The sequence below is a fragment of the Brachyhypopomus gauderio genome, chromosome 14 (genome assembly GCF_052324685.1).
Source record: "Brachyhypopomus gauderio isolate BG-103 chromosome 14, BGAUD_0.2, whole genome shotgun sequence".
NCBI lineage: Eukaryota > Metazoa > Chordata > Actinopteri > Gymnotiformes > Hypopomidae > Brachyhypopomus > Brachyhypopomus gauderio.
In genome coordinates, this window is record NC_135224.1 from 21,841,855 (window position 1) to 21,864,106 (window position 22,252).

A 22,252-nucleotide genomic window follows, 5' to 3' on the forward strand; every position below is an offset into this window, starting at 1 on the left:
AATGACATCTAAAAGATCGAGCTCAAATTTTTAATGACCCTATTTATTAGGAGGCAGAAACTGCAGTTCTGGCGAGTGGAGTGTTTTGTCTGAACAGTGAATCCAGTGGTCAACACTATCAAAGTAGGAGGGGTCTTTGAGCCCCCCCCCCTCTCCCCCAACAGACCTCCAGAAATAGACGGGGAAACTTGAGAAGCAAACTGTCCTCTGTTTGGGAAAACATCTCAGAATCTCACAGACGGCTGGGATTGCAACACTCAGTCCACTGCTAGATCTGGATCTCCAGAGGGAAAGTGAAATCGCACAACACATCACTCAACAGATCTCTTTGTCTACTGTAATTCATCACAGTACATTAAAAGGTATAGTATGCGATTTAAATGTTGATGTGCCTTAGTGATCTCCCCGGCTGAGGGGCTGCCCAGTGTTTTGGAGTAATTTTATGTGGTCAGCTGACTCATCTGCACTAAATGTTGAAACAAAGTTTGAAATATGTGGAATTTTGCTTAAGATGGTTCTCAGTCTGGGATTTGTTCACATTTTTGTATTTAAATCTTACTCTACTTTTCATTTCAAAATAACGTTTAAGGTACTACTTTACCCATGAGTGCTTACTACACCATCAATCTGGAATATGTTGAATGTTTTGGGGTAAGTCATAGGACCTAAGAAGTCATGTAAAAACTGAAAGTTACTGTTCACCAAAAACCACTTGAATGATAGAAAGGTTCAATGTGTTTTCATAATTCCTGTGCAAAACAAGACAATAAAGGCCAAACACCTTTTATTTATTTTATTTATAGGCCAAAAACCTTTATTTTGGTCCTTTCACTCCCCCCCCCCCCCCCCCTTTATACAACATTCCCAATAGTCTGGTCAATACTGTTCTCAGCATGGCTTCTTAACATTGACATTTGAAGATCCAGTAACCCACAGACATACATTGTGTTGAATCTCCTTTGTTGATTAGCATGAAGCAGAAGTTGCTAGCTGTGGGACGACTGCTTTGTCCCCGCCCCCGGGTGGACTCGGTTGTGGACCTGAAGACTCCCGTGGCCTCCGTCTCGGCCCCGGACGGTCAGGGCGAGAAGATGGTAATGCGCCGAGAAATCTCCCTCGTCAACGGCGTCTGCCTCATCGTGGGTAACATGATTGGCTCGGGCATCTTCGTGTCACCCAAAGGCGTGCTGCTCCACAGCGCCTCCTACGGGCTGTCCCTCGTCATCTGGGCCCTGGGCGGCATGTTCTCCGTGATCGGCGCCCTGTGCTACGCTGAGCTGGGAACCACCATCACCAAATCGGGGGCCAGCTACGCCTACATCCTGGAGGCCTTCGGCGGCTTCCTGGCCTTCATCCGCCTGTGGACCTCCATGCTGCTGGTGGAGCCGGCCAGCCAGGCCGTCATCGCCTTGACTTTCGCCAACTACCTGGTGGAGGCGCTGTACCCCACGTGCCAGCCTCCGTACGACGCCGTGCGACTCATCGCCGCCGCCTGCCTGTGTGAGTCCTCGAGGCGGACAGATGCCACGGGGGACAGAACGTCCTGTGTGGAGGGGTTTTTGTGTTTGGATGTGCGGCTGTGGAGGGTCTTCCCCTGCAAGTCGCTGAATCTGCATGACGTTTGTGGAAGTCCAAATCGTGCTACAGGGTGAGAGAGCCATGGTGGGCCATTCAAGTGTAATGGGACCTGAGCGGGAGGCGGAGTTAGAGCTGTCCAGTGGCTGCCTGCTTAAAATTTTTACTCCCCGCCCTTTAGAGGCTGGTGAGGACCCCCAATGAAGCCATTAATAAAAATAAACATTAGATCAGGGGAAAAAAAACTAATAAAGAAGTATTTATGTAAAATAAATTAAGCTGCCACTGACTGGTACCATGTGCCTCTAGAAACCAGTTTGGAATTTAGGTGAAGGTTTATGTATACCAGATTCAGTTAGTGGAGAGGAGAAGAGAGGCACCCAGCACTCTGGGTAAATTCTTTTTGATATATAAAGTATAGTGGGAAGTTCCTAGTGCAAGGTTGTGTCTAAATTTATCACATACCTTGTGTCTGTCTGGGCATTTGCTTGTGTTAATGGAGGTTCCCCTTACCCATGTAATTTTGGCTATCGGGAGTCAAAATCACAACACCTGTTGCCCCACTGTGTCTGATGAGAGTAGCAAGGTCTTTTTTTATTGGTTTTATTTTTTGATTGGTTGGTTACTGGGCCAACACACCCCAAGCCCCACCCCCAACAAATATGTGAGTTCTGTGCGCTGACAAAATGAAAACACCGCTTGTTCTCCCAGAAGGTGAATGTTCCTGTCCAAGCTCCTCTGACTCAGTATAGCAATGGGCACAAAATGCTATCAGCTATTTGGCTGAACCTCTGGCCGTTAAAGTGGAATGCTTGCAAATGTTATCAGCTACAGACTGCAGAGTTACTGAAATGACTGGATATCTGGATAACCAGTGTGAGTGTAGGTATGTGTGGTAATAATGCCTTTGGTGTAGTTTTGACATAGCTATGATTATTCACATCTCTTAATAAGAGATGTAATGACTTTATTATTTTATTCACATCACGTTATTGTGTAGTTATGATTATCTCACATCTTATTCACAAGTATGAACCAGCTTTCTTCTACCAGCACTCTGGCTTTAACAATTCAGACAGTTCCAGCCTTACCAAAACTCAAGTGCAAGGCCAGCTGCCTCCGTAACACGAAAAAAAACCAAACAAATGAGGGGATTCTTTATCAGAATCAGAAAACTGTAATAAATCCACAACTTTCCATAAGCCTCTTTCTTTGTGTCGTGACCGCACCCCCTCACCTTTCCTGTTTCTCGGTGTAGGTTTCTTGATCTTCATAAATTGTGCCTGCGTGAAGTGGGGAACTCTGGTCCAGGACGTCTTCACTTACACCAAGATCATGGCCCTCATCCTCATCATCACAATTGGCCTCATCAAAATCGTTCAAGGTAAACACAGGCAGCGGTGCAGGTTGCAGCAGGATCCTGTCTGCAGGTTCCTCAGCTTCACCAGTTCTGTCCCGTTCAACACATATTCCACAGCATTCATAGCTTTACCACCTGCTTTACTGGTATACAATTTTAAAAGGTTATTCCACTGGGAGGATATTCTACAGCTCGATGCATAATAGCTTGAGGCATTACACCTGTGTCTCAAGCTGTTGGTTTGGAAAAAACATCTCAAGATTTTACAGAGTAAAATATAACAGTCAAGAAAACACAAGGAGATTTAGAAACGTTACTGGAATGTTTGCCTCCTGATGTTTTCTTGTTTGTGATCTCTCTCACTTTTTCTTCTTTTACTCCTTGTGTTTCTTCACACGTGCCACAGGAGAAGCTCGGAACTTCGAGACTCCGTTCGAGGGCTCTTCCACGGAGGCGGGGAGCATTGCCCTGGCTCTCTACGCTGCCCTCTTCTCGTACTCCGGCTGGGACACCCTCAACTTCGTCACAGAAGAGATTGTTAACCCAGAGAGGTAGAACATTACTGATCAGCTCATACATACAGAATGGATGGAGAAGTGATATAATGCGATATGTCCTCGTGTAAAAAATGAAAAAAAAAGACCATCAACAGGGCAGAATTAAAGCTTATTTGACAGATTTCATGCAATAGTAACGGTCAGGTGTCCTTTTATTGAAATCAGGTTTTTGTTTGCTTGTTTACTTTTGCATACAGGAATTTGCCTCTGGCCATTGCCATCTCCATGCCGATCGTCACCATCATCTACCTGTTGACAAACGTGGCGTACTACGTGGTGCTGGACACGCCCTCGTTCATGGCCAGTGATGCGGTTGCCGTGGTACGCGCCAGCCCTGCCCGTTAACAGTCGCCATAGGTAACTGAGTAAGTGAAGGGTTGGTTCAGTCCAAACAGCCTCCATCTCCTTCTGCAGACCTTCGGGAATCAGGTGCTGGGGTCCGTGAGCTGGATCATCTCCATCGCTGTGGCTGTGTCCTGCTATGGAGGACTCAACGCCTCCGTCATCGCCGCCTCTAGGTAACCGCTAGCGATTATTCCTCTGGGACTGAAGTATTCAGATTCGCCCCACAGGTCCTAGTGGTTTTGAGCATCTAAAATCATATAATAATAGTGACCTAGTACTTTTGTGTCTTCTGTAAGTATTGGGACACTAAATTAAGTTTACACATACTTTAATCAAATGGGAACAACATGTGGGCATGTTTATTTTGTTGTTTTAAAATGGTAGTACTTTGTCTTTCGTTTCATGGTGAATTCAGTGTCTTAAAGGGGAAGATAGTGGTTGAAGGTTTAGTGGGTGATTCTGTGGCTGACACTGCTGCTTTGGACTAAATGTTATACTACAGCCATACTCCCCTATTACTTTAATAGACTTCTATTGTGATAATATAGAATTTGAACATTAGAGTATTAAATAGGCGAAACAATGAAACATGTATTACCAGAAATAGTGAGGAATTACACCCTTTACTTTGGTCATATTTTCATAATTATAATCTATTGTTGTATTATATATTACTGTGTGTGTGTGTGTGTGTGTGGGGGGGGGGGGGGGGGGGGTGGGGGTGTTAACTAAAGGCTCTGAGTTGGTGTAGTTATATGCTGCCTTATTGTGGCAGGTTGTTCTATGTGGGGGCTCGGGAAGGTCACCTCCCAAACAGCCTGAGTCTGATCCACGCTGAGCGCTACACACCTGTCCCCGCCCTCCTCTTTAACGTGAGTGTTGCCTCTGCTTCCGCCATGCGCACTCTCCGTTTGCCGTTTGTTTCTCGCCCGCCCGCCCAACTGTTGAGCACCTCGCACGAGAGGGCGTGTGCGTTAACGGGCAGGCGGCCAGGTGCTGAGTGACGGCTTCTGGTTCATCTGGGAGTGTACGGATCGTTACGGCATGCGTTCCCGCAACCTGTGGCCGGCCGGGCCCAGGGATGTTGTGTGTAGATCGTGGCTGGTGGGTAATGCCAGGCTGGTGATAGTCACGGGCCGTGGTAGTCACGGGCTCTTCTCCCCTGGCCTAACCCCACCCTTCCCCGAGGAGATTGGGAGGAGAGCGTGAGTGTAGCCTTACTCACTCACCCTCCCTTTCCCCTTCAGCTCCAGGAGCGCCACGTCTTTTTTTGGCACCATGTTCAGAAGCCGTGACGTTTCTCGCCATGTCATGCATAAGCTCACATCCGTCATCCTGGATATTAAGTGCATTATGCTGATGAATGATAAAGTAATAATTGAAAATAATGTGGTACCTTTTCTTTGTGAAATTTAGCTCAAAATTCTTCATATAAATGTGTAAACAGATAATCGAAAACCAAATGTAAAAGGTTTTGTAGTGGACATGAAACAAGATGAATAAGAACCACATGTTAAAATAATTTTAAATCAAATCAGAACGACGTAATTTTGAGAAGAGCGATAATTTTGCTTTGTTTTCTAGGGTGTGATGGGGCTGATCTTCCTCTGTGTGGAAGACGTCTTCCAGCTCATCAATTACTACAGTTTCGGCTACTGGCTGTATGTAGGTCTGTCTGTGGTGGGCATGATCTACCTTCGTTTCACACAGCCAGACAGACCGAGGCCCGTGAAGGTACACGCGCTGGTTACCATGACTGCGCCACAGGCTAACAGAACGCGGGAGATGTTGCTGAAAGTGCTGTTGAATCCACTTGTGTTCCTCTCCTCTGCCTTCAGCTCACCCTGCTGTTCCCTTTCATCTACTGCCTGTGCAGTTTGTTCCTGGTCATCGTACCACTCTACAGCGACACAGTCAATTCCCTCATAGGGATAGGAATCTCACTGTCTGGAGTGCCTGTATATTATTTATGTGTTTACCTTCCAGAGGAGAGGAGACCGAAATGGATCAGTCGGCTAAATGGTAAGAATCCTGAAGTGCGTCCTGGATTTATAAGAATACACTTGGACACTGTGTTATTTAAGGCCAGTTGAGTTGTCCTGGGTGACGAGACGAAGGTCTGTAAAGGTTTAACAGTTCTGTTCTTTTTGTTTTTGTTATTTAAGCATTTTAGTCAAGTGGTGTACAGCTTTATGTTGGACCTCAGTCACCCCCCTTGCCACTGCTGCAAATCAGTCATTAGTTCGAATGAAAGATCCGTAGCTGTTGTTTGCCAGTGTGATAAAGTCATGGTCTGTGGACAGTTGGATTCTCCTCTCCCCCTTTTGCTCACTACACACTCTGACATTTGGTCGACCTTTGGTTCCCCATTTAAATAGGGTGGATCATAAACTGATTTGTATAAATACTGTAAACATATAAATAGGAGGGCTTCCGTATCCCTGCGCTCCCTAAAACATTGAGACTGCTTCCCAAAACCAGGTATCAGTTTGTTTGAATAGAAGAGGTGCTGTCAAAGACCTGGACGTTGAGGTTCGAGGAGCACCGATATGGATTTCAGTCACCTTGGAGTCCTGCACTATAAGAGGTCCACATTTCCAAGCAATGTGACCGCCTGGAAATGAAATCCAATGTTTTCATTTAGATGTTCAGAGTAAACTGTGGAGCTTCTTTGAAGTTTTCACATATTGATTGAAGTTATTTAGAAGGTAAACTTAATTTGGGCTTTTACATTGATAAAATACAAATAAACCTTACAAAATAAAAAAACCTCCTGTGCACGAAACACAATGTAACCAGAGACAACCAGTATCTAGTTCTCAGTAGTCATGGTTCCAGGTAGCAGTGCAGATGTCCTGCGGTCCCGATTTAAGATCAGTATCTCTGTTGACTCTATATCTTCTTTCCATCTCTCTCCCTCTCTCTCTTTCTCCTGGTCTGTGTGTCCGTGTGTGTCCGTGTCCGTGTGTGTGTGTGTGTGTGTATCTGCTATACCAGGCGCCATCACCAGATACACTCAGATCATATGCTTCAGTTGTCTAACTGACCTGAACGTAGATCTGGAGAAGATGGAGACAAGCAAGACCCAGTGAACTTCCACAATGTCCTGGAATATTCTGGAACGTTTTAAAGTTTCCACTTCAGGCGTGGACATGGGAGCCTTGTCATATCTGTCCAGGATGGAATGTTCTTGTTCACTGAGACGCAAACCTTTTTGCATGTACTAAATTTGTTTTACATAAAACATTTGCACATATGCTGACATTTTAGGATTAACAGCCTGTGTGTCACTTTAATAAGTGCACAGAAGATATCAAATGTCTCTTTGTTTCGGTGCTTCGATGAAACCTTTGCTGTGATGTCACCAGACCAAAGAGGACTCTACTACTTGATCCCAAACGATTTTTAATTTCAACACACATTGTTCCCAAAAATATCTGAACGAAAGGTTAACAGGAATGAGGCAAGTGTGGGCGTGCCAGTGGGTACATGTGTATCCATCCGCCACCGAGTCGTGCTGCGGCCTGGAAAAACGTACGCCAAAGAGAAATGGAATGAGATTTTTGTAACAGTGACTAATGTATGGTTTGCACTTTTTCTACTATGTTACCACAGCACTTTAAAGAGATCTCGCCTTTTCTCTTAATTTTTAAAAAATTACTGTGTGATTTTTTTAGGGAATTGGCCGTTTGTATGTTTTAGGTCTGACACAGTGCTTCTCTGTCTCTCTCAAGTCTGTATGAGGCATAGGCTAACGGCAGGCTAACGGTAGGCTAATCATGGCTTCAGTTTCCTGTCACTGCTTATTTTCTCTTCATATTTGACCCATTTCACGTCTGCTCACTCTCTTGGAGAAGTGCTCATGTGCCATTTGTGGTTTACAGTGAGCTTTACAGTTTACATGGGTTTACACTTCAGTTCTCTTCATGTTTTTATATTGGCCAATCGCGACAAATGCAGGAAGCTTTTGGCACCTGAATTATCTAAAACTATTTGATTTTTACCAGCTCATAATCTACACTGGCAATGGATATGGAGTTAGAATAAATATGATATTTCACATTTGAAATATTTTTGTTTTTATTTACTATATAGATAATATAGAATGACAGCAGAGCATGGGTGTGTTCCTTTATTAGTTAAACATTTAAACATATATTTATTTATATTTTATTTATATATATTTTAATCCTTTACACGATAGTTTACAATATAATAGAACAATAGCAGATTTTCTAAATTGAAGTCTCCTGGTCAATGTTAACATTTGCCTTACAAGTCTGTTAACATCTGCAGAGCAACACTGCTTTTCCTTTACACACACACACCTCACCTCCAGCTGCCATCACTATCATATTTTAACTCGTATTTTAATACGTTAGGCTGTTTTTGGTGTTTTGGCTGTTTTGGTTATGACTAGTTGTTACTCAGACTTCCATTTAGGCAAAAGTCAAAATTCTGTGGTTTCTGTTGTCAGTTTTATGGGAACTAACAGGAGAATATTTGGCTGTAGCATTTCACTCTGCTGACGTAAAATCGTAAAAAGCCTTGACTTGTATATACTTAACAATGTTTGATTTAATGCATCTCTGACACATCTAGTGTCTAAGCCAGAGGATGACCAGCGTTTGAGGAGCTGAAACTAGCTGATCTGGAATGTTCCAAATGAAGGAGGAAGTTCAGAGCGTTTATTGTGGCATCCCAGTGTAAATCGAGGTCAGCACAATCTTTGGCACACAGTGACTCAGCAGAGAAGCTGGTGAGTCATGTTTTTGAAAGCAGATTACACAGGGCTTTGACCACTTTATGACCTCACGCTAGACCTGGAAAAATAATTTGCACTGTGGAGATTCACTGGCAAGAATTGGGAAACTTGTATGAGTCAATTAGCAGCACGGAAGTCAACGCAAAGGTGATGGGAACGATACTTGAAATGATATTTGTGTTCCTCCACTGAAGATGAATGCCCCTTTTGCCTTTGTTTATTTCACTTATTTATAATAATGTAATCAGTTTTTTTTTTCTGCTTTTCTGCTTACGCATTTTGTTTTACAATTCAAATACAGTACCATAAATATGAAAGAGGTCAATATTGTTACATTATCAGGGGTTGTAGATGTAAAGATCCTGCTCCAGATCACAAAATAAATTGGAAACATCTCAGTTGCATCTCAAACGAGTGAGTGCCGTGTACTAGCACAGAACACAGACACACCTTAAAACCAAATTAAACTGTAACTCGGTAATCTCAGCCACAGCGAGCAACTTCACCAAGGCATGTTGTAAGCATGGATGAAATTCTGATTTCATAGGTGGGGGGGACACAAATGGCTTGAGAACTGGGGCGCGGGGTTTACCAAAACCGGCTTTTGAAAAAGTGCAGGGGACGTGTGTCCCACACTTCCCGATCTTGTGAGTTCTACTCATATTGCTGCTCTGTCGTCCTTAAATGAGTCAACAATTGTGGCACTGGTCCAGTTTTATGAATAGCCATCTAAAAGAAGTTATGTAAGAAACAAACAGTTACTAGATTGTGCAGAGTGAGAAGGTCAAATAGATAAAACCAAATACTTGGGAAAAAAAATCTCTCAGTTTTCCCTAAACAAATTATTTGTTTTTTGTTTTGATAAAGTTGTTTATCATTTATAGCTAATAGTTATTTTAAGTGGGACAATATACTGTAAATGAATGAATGAATGGTGTTCTGACTTCTGTACAGTATTGTGTAGGCCCCTGTGAGTGACGTGGAACTAATGAGAGTTTTGTATAAAGCACAACGTCAGTGTTTCCATATTGATGCGATTTTCCCAATAAATGTATTTGATAAATACAAATAATGATCCTAAAATGTCCAGGAAGAGAAACATCGATAAGGGTGTTTCAAGAAAGATGGGAAAACTAATACATGTTTGTGCTTCAAGGAGAAAAACCGGTAGGTCTTTCGTGTTATGAAGCGGTGGCGGTTGTCAAAAAGTACAATCAACGTCGACATTTTGAGACCAGACACGGAGCTAAATATGGCAAAATTAGGCATCAAGAAAAACAAGCTGGTTTTGATGTGGCTGAAGAAATCGCCACGCTTCAAAGTCTTTTTCAGAGCGTTTTTGAAGCACAATTGCTATTTTCAGTTGTTTGATATTTCAAGTTTTGAACAAAGTAAATGTGATATTTTTGATGTTATTTTTCCTTATTCACTTGGATAGTTTGATCGTTGATGGAGTAATGTGGGTTTCATAACATAGCATAAATGAAAAGGATTTATATTATATAGGATTTATTTTTTATAACCACAAGCAAACATTTTTCTCCATCAATGCAAATATATGTGTAAGCCTAATATTTGTAACTTGAATAAGTAATAAATTCATGTTATTTAACATTAAGAAGTAGTTACATTTATAAGTTACATATGGCCCTCTGTGGGCAACGATTATGCTGATGTGGCCCGCGGTGAAAATGATTTTGAGACCCCTGGTCTACCTACTCTTCTGTCTCCATGAGTTCTGTCGTGTAATCTCTTTCCTATTCCTATTTCCTATTCCTATTCCATCTCCATGGGTTCTCTATAGATTCTCCAGTCCAGAGAAGCAAAGCCTCTTTGATTGCACCAGTCAATCATGCTTGATGGTGCTGCTGTCATGTCCAAGATGTCATTATGGTTATTTTTGGGTTTGTTTGTTTCTTCTACTCATATTTCATGTTAAAATCTCTCTCTTATTGTTTGCTAATTTCTTAGATTGAAAAAGTGATTGTAACCCACTTTTATTCTTTCAGAGCTTAGTTATTGTGCTTAGTTATAACTCAGAGCTTAGTTATTGTGCTTAGTTATAACATGTTGCAGCTAACAGAGTGGCGGGAGTATGAGTACAACAGCCTGGGTTCATGGTTCTTATCTACAACCCTCACCTGTTGACCTTGCTCATCCACTCACCTGTTGACCTTGGTCATCCACTCACCTGTTGGCCTTGGTCATCCACTCACCTGTTGACCTTGGTCATCCACTCACCTGTTGACCTTGGTCATCCACTCACCTGTTGACCTTGGTCATCCACTCACCTGTTGGCCTTGGTCATCCACTCACCTGTTGGCCTTGGTCATCCACTCACCTGTTGACCTTGGTCATCCACTCACCTGTTGGCCTTGGTCATCCACTCACGTGTTGACCTTGGTCATCCACTCACCTGTATTATGTTATGCACTGAGAATCTGTGACAGGACTACATTTTAAGTGATAGGTTTTATTAAAAATATCACTTGATATAGGAGGTATGAGGTAGGCGTCTCAATATCCAGATCTACCATAAAGAGAAGGCTGCATGAAAGTAAATACAGAGGGTTCACTGCACTGTGCAAGCCACTCATAAACCTCAAAAATAAAAAGGCTAGACTGGACTTTGCTAAAAAACAAGTAAAAAAGCCAGCCCAGTTCTAGAAGAACATTCTTTGGACAGATGAAACCAAGATCAACCTCTACCAGAATGATGAAAAGATAAAAGTATGGTGAAGGAGTGGTACAGCTCATGATCCAAAATGTACCACATTATCTGTAAAACACGGCGGAGGCAGTGTGGTGGCTTGGGCATGCATGGCTGCCAGTGGCACTGGGTCATTAGTGTTTATTGATGATGTGACACAGGACAGAAGCAGCCGAATGAATTCTGAGGTATTCGGAGCCACACTGTGTGCTCAGATCCAGCCAAATGCAGCCAAACTGATTGGTCGTCGTTTCATATTACAGATGGACAAAGGATTTAAAGAAAAAAAACTTAAATTACATTATATAAACATAAAGAAGTTGATTTACAGCCAAAACATTAAAGGATATGAATTATTTTCAAGAACAACATTGCATTAAACACAGTGATGGTTTAGTTACCTTGAAAAAGTAATCTGATTACTTCTTTTAAAAGTAACTTAGTTACATTACTGATTACTTGATTTTAAAAGTAACTACATTAGATTACAAGGTACTTTACCGGTAGTTACATTCAGCAGCAAAATGAGTTTTTCCTATACTCGCTTTATTGGAAGTGCATTTTTAACAGTAACAATGTATCTCCTGACATTACCTTCGTGTCGATGCATGGAATTATTTGTAAATGTATTTGTAAACGTAGTAATACAAGCAAACTATTCAGTCAGACAGCTATTTGTTGTGAAACGAAATACAATTACAAGTTCAAGCATTTTAGCCAAAATTCCAGCACTTTCAAACGTGGAACACAATGCAACAATAAAATTTGTCAGGTAAATGTTCCTTCCCCTGTTTTTGAGGGGTGTTTCTTTACACTACCACATATCGTTATGGACAACACTGCACAGAATGACGTGAACGCACTCGCTCTCTCACAAATTTGCGGGCAGCGTGCGGAATCGAGTGCTCTGGTCAGACGCAAAAGTAGAACTGAGCCAAGAAGAAAGCAAAAATATATATTTTTACTAAGGAAAATTAAAATAGTAATGCACAGTTACTGGGATAAGTAACTAATCTGATTACTGGACTGGAAATAGTAACTCGTTATATTACTCATTACTGAAAAAAGTGGTAAGATTAGAGTAACGTGTTACTAAGTAACGTGTTACTGACATCACTGATTAAACATAGCTAGTGATGCATAATGTACAATTGAGTGGACAGATTATTAATCTGCATTTCCTTCGAATATCAAATAAAAGATTGAAAAGATGAATATATTTACATAATATGTCACTATAGATGTTACTTGATGTAATTATACTGTTTTCACTTGCAATGGTATCATTTTATAGGATGTAGAAACAGAAATAGCCAAAGTGTTTGGTCTTTCTCCCTGTCTGTCGGCCATCTTTTTCCCATTGCAATGACCAGCCAATGGGATTTTATTTTTGTAATAGCTCCCACTAGAGTGGACCATATGTAGCAGTGCCCAAAATTTCAAGCATATATAGAGAAAAAACATTTCTAACCAGCTGTACACTGTAGTGACCTCTATGCATGAAAGAGTTTTAACCAGCAATAAGCAAAAATGGACAGACAAACAGCCATTAGGTGGCAAACTCACTAATGAGGGGCGGGAACCCAACAAAACAACACAAACACTGCTGCTAACGTAGGCAGCCATATACGGCTATATTAACAGTAATAAACGGGATCCAAATAAGGTGGGACTGGTCCAATCCTGCAGGTCTTCATACTTTGATAATGCGTTTTACAGAGATACGCATGCTGTTTGCTGGCATGTACCATAAGAGCTATGAAAAAGAGAAACATGCTTTTAACTTAGAATATTTAAAAAATTACTTACAGTCTGTAATCGAATCTTTAAGTATGACAAATGAGAGGAAGTGAATGTGTACCTCCTGAATGGCAGAGCTGATTAAACTTTCATTTAGCGGCACCTTCGTGTTGATTACACACCGCAGTCCAGCAACCACAGGGTACACTGAAAGATCAAGGGTATATTGAACAAATCATTGATCTCATTTACATGGAGATCTATACATCTCATCCCTGATGTATAAGTCATTGTTGCAGATAAATCCAAGATGGAAACAAAGGTTCCTGCAGACCTAAACCATTCTTAGAAAACATTACAGTGACCAGAGATTTGACTAGAGGCTCTGGAGTTTCTCCACACTTATGTTGTTTACTGTAATTAGCAATAGAGTCGAGGGGGAGGGGGTTACATTTAAAAGTGTTAGTGGCTACAATCAACATATCTAGTGGTTGAGTTGCAGTCTGAGGGTTTATAGTTTGAGGTACAGTTGATGTCGAAGAAGTCTTTGAGGTCTAACACAACTTATCTAATCGAACTTTCTATCTAAATAGCTAGCTAGGGAACTTAATCAATAAAGCTCACTTGCAGGCAAAAACATCGTTTTATCATGCACTGGTCAATTTTGAGGTTTTAGGCTATTTTTGATTCCGTAACATGTCTTCTTTCAAACTGTTGGAAAGAAAATGTCCAAAATAAACATTTAGTTGTTTATTTATTTGGTTGAGCATGTAGATTTTTCCTAAATTCACAAAAAGTTAGCATTCTTAGGGAGCAGGAACCACCGCTCCTGTTATCTGTACCCTGTCATCATGGGTATCGTTGTAAAGCGCTCTCTCTCTCCTGCACGAGTTTATCCATATATTTGTAATTTCTATCAGCAACCAATCGTGAAAGAAAACAGGGTGATTTAAACGCAAGCTTGACATCTCATTGGCTGGTGTCGATTTCTGAGAACGTGATTCGTTCAGATGTCACGTGGTCACATGCCCTTACACTTCCTGGTTTAGCTTGTCAGTATCATTATAATCTAAAAATGCTGAAAGTAGTACTTTTAACAGCTTCTGACAATAATTGTCACTTGCGAGTAGAAGCAAGGGAAAACTTGCAAAAATCAATTAAATAATGAAATGGTTACATGCAATGCATTGATGCGTAAGCTGTAAGTAGACTTTAGATAGCGGGGCAGACCAACATGCCACACAGCAAAGCGTGTTTGAAATAATGAATGGATTAATTCGTTATAATTGTATAGGTACAGGGCTTTAAATTTATATCAAACCACGGGTTTTGCAGCAGTTTGATTTTAGAGTGCGGTCTGTGCAAAAGAGATGGGTACCGCAAAACTGTATATACATCTATGCGTCTTCAAGGTGTAACTAGGAAGGATGTCGCATTTGAAGTGATCATGCGAATGGTGCTCTTAGCACACGAGTTAGGGTTGGGACATGCAAGATGTTGGGGATCCCTGTCCATCTCAGAGACATGACAATAGAGGTATGGGACAGGGCCTACACAGAGACAAGAAGCTGATCCACAGAATAATAAAGTGCCATGTCCTTCAATAATTTGTTGTTTTACTTTTACCCTACAGATATTTTCTTTAGTGGCAGAATGGATAAAACTTACATAAACACATAAGATATTTTATGTTATGTAAAAGTAAAAAATAAATACACCTATTAATCATGAGGAGATGAACAGGTAGTGATATCCTGTACATTTAATTGTGTTGATAAATGCAGGGTTGAGGCAGCAGGTATGGCCATTTCTACCTTTAGTGAAGGTGCCTCTGCTAGGCTTTCTGATATGGAGAGGTTGTGGCTGCAGAGCAGTCTTACTGTCAATGTAATGAAGCTGATATGATCAGAGTATCAAAAGCAGAGGTTGTCACATCTGACACGTCTGCCAGCGCAAAACACAAGTTGTAAGACTCATGAGCATCATGAGGAAATGTGTGAGGGACCTACATATGGAGCAGGGATGGACCACTAGGTTATGCAGGACAGACATACACCAATTTAGGGTGACAGTTCCACAGGCTGCAGTGTGTGTGCTCACGTGAACACGTTAAACTTAATTTAGTCATTACATTGTTCTGTTTTGCTGTTGTTTGTCCTTTTATTGTTGGTGATGCTCTATATCACTGCTGCTAATGTTATGATTAGGTTTTGAGTAAGTAAATAGTGGTCTCCAATACAAATGTATGAAATTTCAATATCTATTCAGTTCTCTTGCACATATATATATATATATATATATGAAATTTTCACTTTTATTAATATCTATATTCAGAAGGTTTTTACAGAGGGAATTCTTCATATATCACCTTATGCCTAAAAACATGGCAAAAATAGATTTTTTTAAATTATGAGAGTATTTTCAGATTTATAAAGATTTATTGATTTATTCCTTCTATAAAAACATTTGATTCTATTATGTTAACAAAATGTAGCATATCATTTTGATTAATTTGATTTGTGTATCTTTTGCATAATGATGGGCCTTCAGGGCCACTGTAGTCTATAGTAAAAAAGCATGTTATCCTAAACCAGTTGTAGAACATTTTACAAAAGCTGTTAAGCTGTGATTTTGCCACCAACACTCTCCTTGTTTGCTTTAACAATAATGAGCATTTATTATATATCATATTGAGAATATAAATATCTTGTCAACATACCTAGTGGTTGTGTTGTGGTTGGAGTAGATGTAGTTTGAGGTGTAGTTGATGTCAAAGACCTTGTGGTGTCTATATTTCAGTGAGAAACAATAGGCATTATTTTTGCTTTCAGGTAAATCCTAGATTTTATGATTCAGGTGATTCTAAAGCTGATGTCTGCAATAAAAACGCCTGCCATCCTAAACCAATTGTTAAACATTTTCTAAAAACGGTTGACCGTTTTCTAAAAACGGTTGTGATTTTGCCAAATACACTCTCCTCGTTTGCTTTAATTAACAATAAACTGCTATTTTCATATTTCATATTGAACATATACACAGATATTGTCAACATACTTAGTGGTTGTGTTGTGTTTTGAGGTGCAGTTGATCTCAAAGAGGTTGTGTTGTCTATATTTCAGAGAGAAACAAAAGTTATTAATTTTGCTTACAGGTAAATCCTAGATGTTATGATTCAGGTTATGCCAAAGTGTTTGTCTATAGTAAAAATGCCTGCCATCCTAAACCAATTGTTGAACATTTTATAACCAATTGTTGAACATTTTATAAAAACTGTTGACCTCTGATTTTGACAAATACACCCTCCTTGTTTGCATTAAGTAACAATAAAGGACATTTTTCATATTTCATATTGAACATATAAAGATCTTGTCAACATACTTAGTGGTTGTGTTGTGTTTTGAGGTGCAGTTGATCTCAAAGAGGTTGTGGTGTCTATATTTCAGTGAGAAACAATAGTCATTATTTTTGCTTTCAGGTAAATCCTAGATTTTATGATTCAGGTGATTCTAAAGCTGATGTCTGCAATAAAAACGCCTGCCATCCTAAACCAATTGTTAAACATTTTCTAAAAACGGTTGACCGTTTTCTAAAAACGGTTGTGATTTTGCCAAATACACTCTCCTCGTTTGCTTTAATTAACAATAAACTGCAATTTTCATATTTCATATTGAACATATACACAGATATTGTCAACATACTTAGTGGTTGTGTTGTGTTTTGAGGTGCAGTTGATCTCAAAGAGGTTGTGTTGTCTATATTTCAGAGAGAAACAAAAGTTATTAATTTTGCTTACAGGTAAATCCTAGATGTTATGATTCAGGTTATGCCAAAGTGTTTGTCTATAGTAAAAATGCCTGCCATCCTAAACCAATTGTTGAACATTTTATAACCAATTGTTGAACATTTTATAAAAACTGTTGACCTCTGATTTTGACAAATACACCCTCCTTGTTTGCATTAAGTAACAATAAAGGACATTTTTCATATTTCATATTGAACATATAAAGATCTTGTCAACATACTTAGTGGTTGTGTTGTGTTTTGAGGTGCAGTTGATCTCAAAGAGGTTGTGGTTACTATATTTCAGTGAGAAACAATAGTTATTATTTTGCTTACAGGTAAATCCTAGATGTTATGCTTCAGGTGATGCTACAGCTCTTGTCTATATTCTAAAAGCCTGCCATCCTAAACCAATTGTTCAACATTTTACAAAAACTGTTGACCTCTGATTTTGCCACATACACGCTCCTTGTTTGCTTTAATTAACAATAAACGGCATTTTTTATATTTTATATTGAACATATAAATATCTTGTCAACCAACCTGGTTGTTGTGTTGTGGTTGGAGTGAATGTAGTTGATGTACTTGATGTCGAAGAGGTTGTGGTGTCTACATTTCAGTGAGAAACAATAGTCATTATTTTTGCTGTCGGGTCAATTCTAGATGTTGTGATTCAGGTGATGCTACAGCTCTTGTCTATATTAAAAAAGCCTGCCATCCTAAACCAATTGTTGAACATTTTATTAAAACTGTTGACCTGTGATTTTGCCACATACACGCTCCTTGTTTGTTTTAATTAACAATAAATGGCATTTTTCATATTTCATATTGAACATAAAAATATCTTGTCAACATACCTGGTTGTTGTGTTGTGGTTGGAGTCAATGTAGTTGATGTACTTGATGTCGAAGAGGTTGTGGTGTCTACATTTCAGTGAGAAACAATAGTCATTATTTTTGCTTTCGGGTAAATCCTAAATGTTATGATTCAGGTGATGCTAAAGCTCTTGTCTAAATGCCTGCCATCCTAAAACAATAGTTAAACATTTTATAAAAACTGTTGACCTGTGATTTTGCCACATACACGCTCCTTGTTTGTTTTAATTAACAATAAATGGCATTTTTCATATTTCATATTGAACATAAAAATATCTTGTCAACATACCTGGTTGTTGTGTTGTGGTTGGAGTGAATGTAGTTGATGTACTTGATGTCGAAGAGGTTGTGGTGTCTACATTTCAGTGAGAAACAATAGTCATTTTTGCTTTCAGGTAAATCCTGGATGTTACGATTCATGTGATTCTAAAGGTCTTGTCTATAGTAAAAATGCCTGCCATCCTAAACCAATTGTTGAACATTTTATTAAAACTGTTGACCTGTGATTTTGCCACATACACGCTCCTTGTTTGTTTTAATTAACAATAAATGGCATTTTTCATATTTCATATTGAACATAAAAATATCTTGTCAACATACCTGGTTGTTGTGTTGTGGTTGGAGTGAATGTAGTTGATGTACTTGATGTCAAAGAGGTTGTGGTGTCTACATTTCAGTGAGAAACAATAGTCATTATTTTTGCTTTCGGGTAAATCCTAAATATTATGATTCAGGTGATGCTAAAGCTCTTGTCTAAATGCCTGCCATCCTAAAACAATAGTTAAACATTTTATAAAAACTGTTGACCTGTGATTTTGCCACATACACGCTCCTTGTTTGTTTTAATTAACAATAAATGGCATTTTTCATATTTCATATTGAACATAAAAATATCTTGTCAACATACCTGGTTGTTGTGTTGTGGTTGGAGTGAATGTAGTTGGAGATGTAGTTGATGTCAAAGAGGTTGTGGTGTCTACATTTCAGTGAGAAACAATAGTCATTATTTTTGCTGTCGGGTCAATCTTAGATGTTATAATTCAGGTGATGCTACAGCTCTTGTCTATACTAAAAAATCCTGCCATCCTAAACCAATTGTTGAACATTTTATTAAAACTGTTGACCTGTGATTTTGCCACATACACGCTCCTTGTTTGCTTTAATTAACAATAAACGGCATTTTTTATATTTTATATTGAACATATAAATATCTTGTGAACATACCTAGTGGTTGCGTTGTGGTTGGATTGAATGTTGTTGGAGATGTAGTTGATGTCAAAGAGGTTGTGGTGTCTACATTTCAGTGAGAAACAATAGTCATTATTTTTGCTGTCGGGTCAATCCTACATGTTATGATTCAGGTGATGCTACAGCTCTTGTCTATACTAAAACATCCTGCCATCCTAAACCAATTGTTGAACATTTTATTAAAACTGTTGACCTGTGATTTTGCCACATACACGCTCCTTGTTTGTTTTAATTAACAATAAATGGCATTTTTCATATTTCATATTGAACATAAAAATATCTTGTCAACATACCTGGTTGTTGTGTTGTGGTTGGAGTGAATGTAGTTGATGTACTTGATGTCGAAGAGGTTGTGGTGTCTACATTTCAGTGAGAAACAATAGTCATTATTTTTGCTTTCGGGTAAATCCTAAATGTTATGATTCAGGTGATGCTAAAGCTCTTGTCTAAATGCTCGCCATCCTAAAACAATAGTTAAACATTTTATAAAAACTGTTGACCTGTGATTTTGCCACATACACGCTCCTTGTTTGCTTTAATTAACAATAAACGGCATTTTTTATATTTTATATTGAACATATAAATATCTTGTCAACATACCTAGTGGTTGCGTTGTGGTTGGAGTGAATGTAGTTGGAGATGTAGTTGATGTCAAAGAGGTTGTGGTGTCTACATTTCAGTGAGAAACAATAGCCATTATTTTTGCTGTCGGGTCAATCCTAGATGTTATGATTCAGGTGATGCTACAGCTCTGTCTATACTAAAAAATCCTGCCATCCTAAACCAATTGTTGAACATTTTATTAAAACTGTTGACCTTTGATTTTGCCACATACATGCTCCTTGTTTGCTTTAATTAACAATAAACGGCATTTTTTATATTTTATATTGAACATATAAATATCTTGTCAACATACCTAGTGGTTGTGTTGTGGTTGGAGTGAATGTAGTTGGAGATGTAGTTGATGTCAAAGAGGTTGTGGTGTCTACATTTCAGTGAGAAACAATAGTTATTATTTTGCTTACAGGTAAATCCTAGATGTTATGCTTCAGGTGATGCTACAGCTCTTGTCTATATTCTAAAAGCCTGCCATCCTAAACCAATTGTTCAACATTTTACAAAAACTGTTGACCTCTGATTTTGCCACATACACGCTCCTTGTTTGCTTTAATTAACAATAAACGGCATTTTTTATATTTTATATTGAACATATAAATATCTTGTCAACCAACCTGGTTGTTGTGTTGTGGTTGGAGTGAATGTAGTTGATGTACTTGATGTCGAAGAGGTTGTGGTGTCTACATTTCAGTGAGAAACAATAGTCATTATTTTTGCTGTCGGGTCAATTCTAGATGTTGTGATTCAGGTGATGCTACAGCTCTTGTCTATATTAAAAAAGCCTGCCATCCTAAACCAATTGTTGAACATTTTATTAAAACTGTTGACCTGTGATTTTGCCACATACACGCTCCTTGTTTGTTTTAATTAACAATAAATGGCATTTTTCATATTTCATATTGAACATAAAAATATCTTGTCAACATACCTGGTTGTTGTGTTGTGGTTGGAGTCAATGTAGTTGATGTACTTGATGTCGAAGAGGTTGTGGTGTCTACATTTCAGTGAGAAACAATAGTCATTATTTTTGCTTTCGGGTAAATCCTAAATGTTATGATTCAGGTGATGCTAAAGCTCTTGTCTAAATGCCTGCCATCCTAAAACAATAGTTAAACATTTTATAAAAACTGTTGACCTGTGATTTTGCCACATACACGCTCCTTGTTTGTTTTAATTAACAATAAATGGCATTTTTCATATTTCATATTGAACATAAAAATATCTTGTCAACATACCTGGTTGTTGTGTTGTGGTTGGAGTGAATGTAGTTGATGTACTTGATGTCGAAGAGGTTGTGGTGTCTACATTTCAGTGAGAAACAATAGTCATTTTTGCTTTCAGGTAAATCCTGGATGTTACGATTCATGTGATTCTAAAGGTCTTGTCTATAGTAAAAATGCCTGCCATCCTAAACCAATTGTTGAACATTTTATTAAAACTGTTGACCTGTGATTTTGCCACATACACGCTCCTTGTTTGTTTTAATTAACAATAAATGGCATTTTTCATATTTCATATTGAACATAAAAATATCTTGTCAACATACCTGGTTGTTGTGTTGTGGTTGGAGTGAATGTAGTTGATGTACTTGATGTCAAAGAGGTTGTGGTGTCTACATTTCAGTGAGAAACAATAGTCATTATTTTTGCTTTCGGGTAAATCCTAAATGTTATGATTCAGGTGATGCTAAAGCTCTTGTCTAAATGCCTGCCATCCTAAAACAATAGTTAAACATTTTATAAAAACTGTTGACCTGTGATTTTGCCACATACACGCTCCTTGTTTGTTTTAATTAACAATAAATGGCATTTTTCATATTTCATATTGAACATAAAAATATCTTGTCAACATACCTGGTTGTTGTGTTGTGGTTGGAGTGAATGTAGTTGGAGATGTAGTTGATGTCAAAGAGGTTGTGGTGTCTACATTTCAGTGAGAAACAATAGTCATTATTTTTGCTGTCGGGTCAATCTTAGATGTTATAATTCAGGTGATGCTACAGCTCTTGTCTATACTAAAAAATCCTGCCATCCTAAACCAATTGTTGAACATTTTATTAAAACTGTTGACCTGTGATTTTGCCACATACACGCTCCTTGTTTGCTTTAATTAACAATAAACGGCATTTTTTATATTTTATATTGAACATATAAATATCTTGTGAACATACCTAGTGGTTGCGTTGTGGTTGGATTGAATGTTGTTGGAGATGTAGTTGATGTCAAAGAGGTTGTGGTGTCTACATTTCAGTGAGAAACAATAGTCATTATTTTTGCTGTCGGGTCAATCCTACATGTTATGATTCAGGTGATGCTACAGCTCTTGTCTATACTAAAACATCCTGCCATCCTAAACCAATTGTTGAACATTTTATTAAAACTGTTGACCTGTGATTTTGCCACATACACGCTCCTTGTTTGTTTTAATTAACAATAAATGGCATTTTTCATATTTCATATTGAACATAAAAATATCTTGTCAACATACCTGGTTGTTGTGTTGTGGTTGGAGTGAATGTAGTTGATGTACTTGATGTCGAAGAGGTTGTGGTGTCTACATTTCAGTGAGAAACAATAGTCATTATTTTTGCTTTCGGGTAAATCCTAAATGTTATGATTCAGGTGATGCTAAAGCTCTTGTCTAAATGCTCGCCATCCTAAAACAATAGTTAAACATTTT

The 22,252-nt window shown here is 38.9% G+C and overlaps 1 protein-coding gene and 1 long non-coding RNA gene across 5 annotated transcripts; one reads left to right on the forward strand and one right to left on the reverse strand.

Annotated features, from left to right (window-relative positions):
* Window positions 1-204: 204 nt before the first annotated feature.
* Window positions 205-9,914, forward strand: LOC143475342 (Y+L amino acid transporter 2). Its single transcript, XM_076973181.1, has 10 exons — window positions 205-362; window positions 971-1,500; window positions 2,834-2,959; window positions 3,342-3,486; window positions 3,690-3,813; window positions 3,907-4,010; window positions 4,613-4,709; window positions 5,422-5,571; window positions 5,676-5,859; window positions 6,835-9,914. The coding sequence occupies exons 2-10, from the start codon at window positions 972-974 to the stop codon at window positions 6,927-6,929; spliced, it is 1,554 nt and encodes a 517-aa protein (XP_076829296.1). The 5' UTR covers window positions 205-362; window position 971; the 3' UTR covers window positions 6,930-9,914.
* Window positions 9,915-11,971: 2,057 nt separating this feature from the next.
* Window positions 11,972-17,316, reverse strand: LOC143475671 (uncharacterized). 4 transcript variants are annotated; one of them, XR_013121080.1, is made up of 7 exons: window positions 17,075-17,316; window positions 16,751-16,804; window positions 16,431-16,484; window positions 16,107-16,160; window positions 15,772-15,840; window positions 13,174-13,259; window positions 11,972-13,068 (listed from the first exon to the last, which is right to left on the reverse strand). It is a non-coding gene; the product is annotated as an uncharacterized LOC143475671 (long non-coding RNA). The 4 variants fall into 4 exon arrangements; XR_013121082.1 differs by lacking the exon at window positions 16,431-16,484 and having other exon boundaries at window positions 17,075-17,314; XR_013121081.1 differs by lacking the exon at window positions 16,751-16,804 and having other exon boundaries at window positions 17,075-17,312.
* Window positions 17,317-22,252: the final 4,936 nt, after the last annotated feature.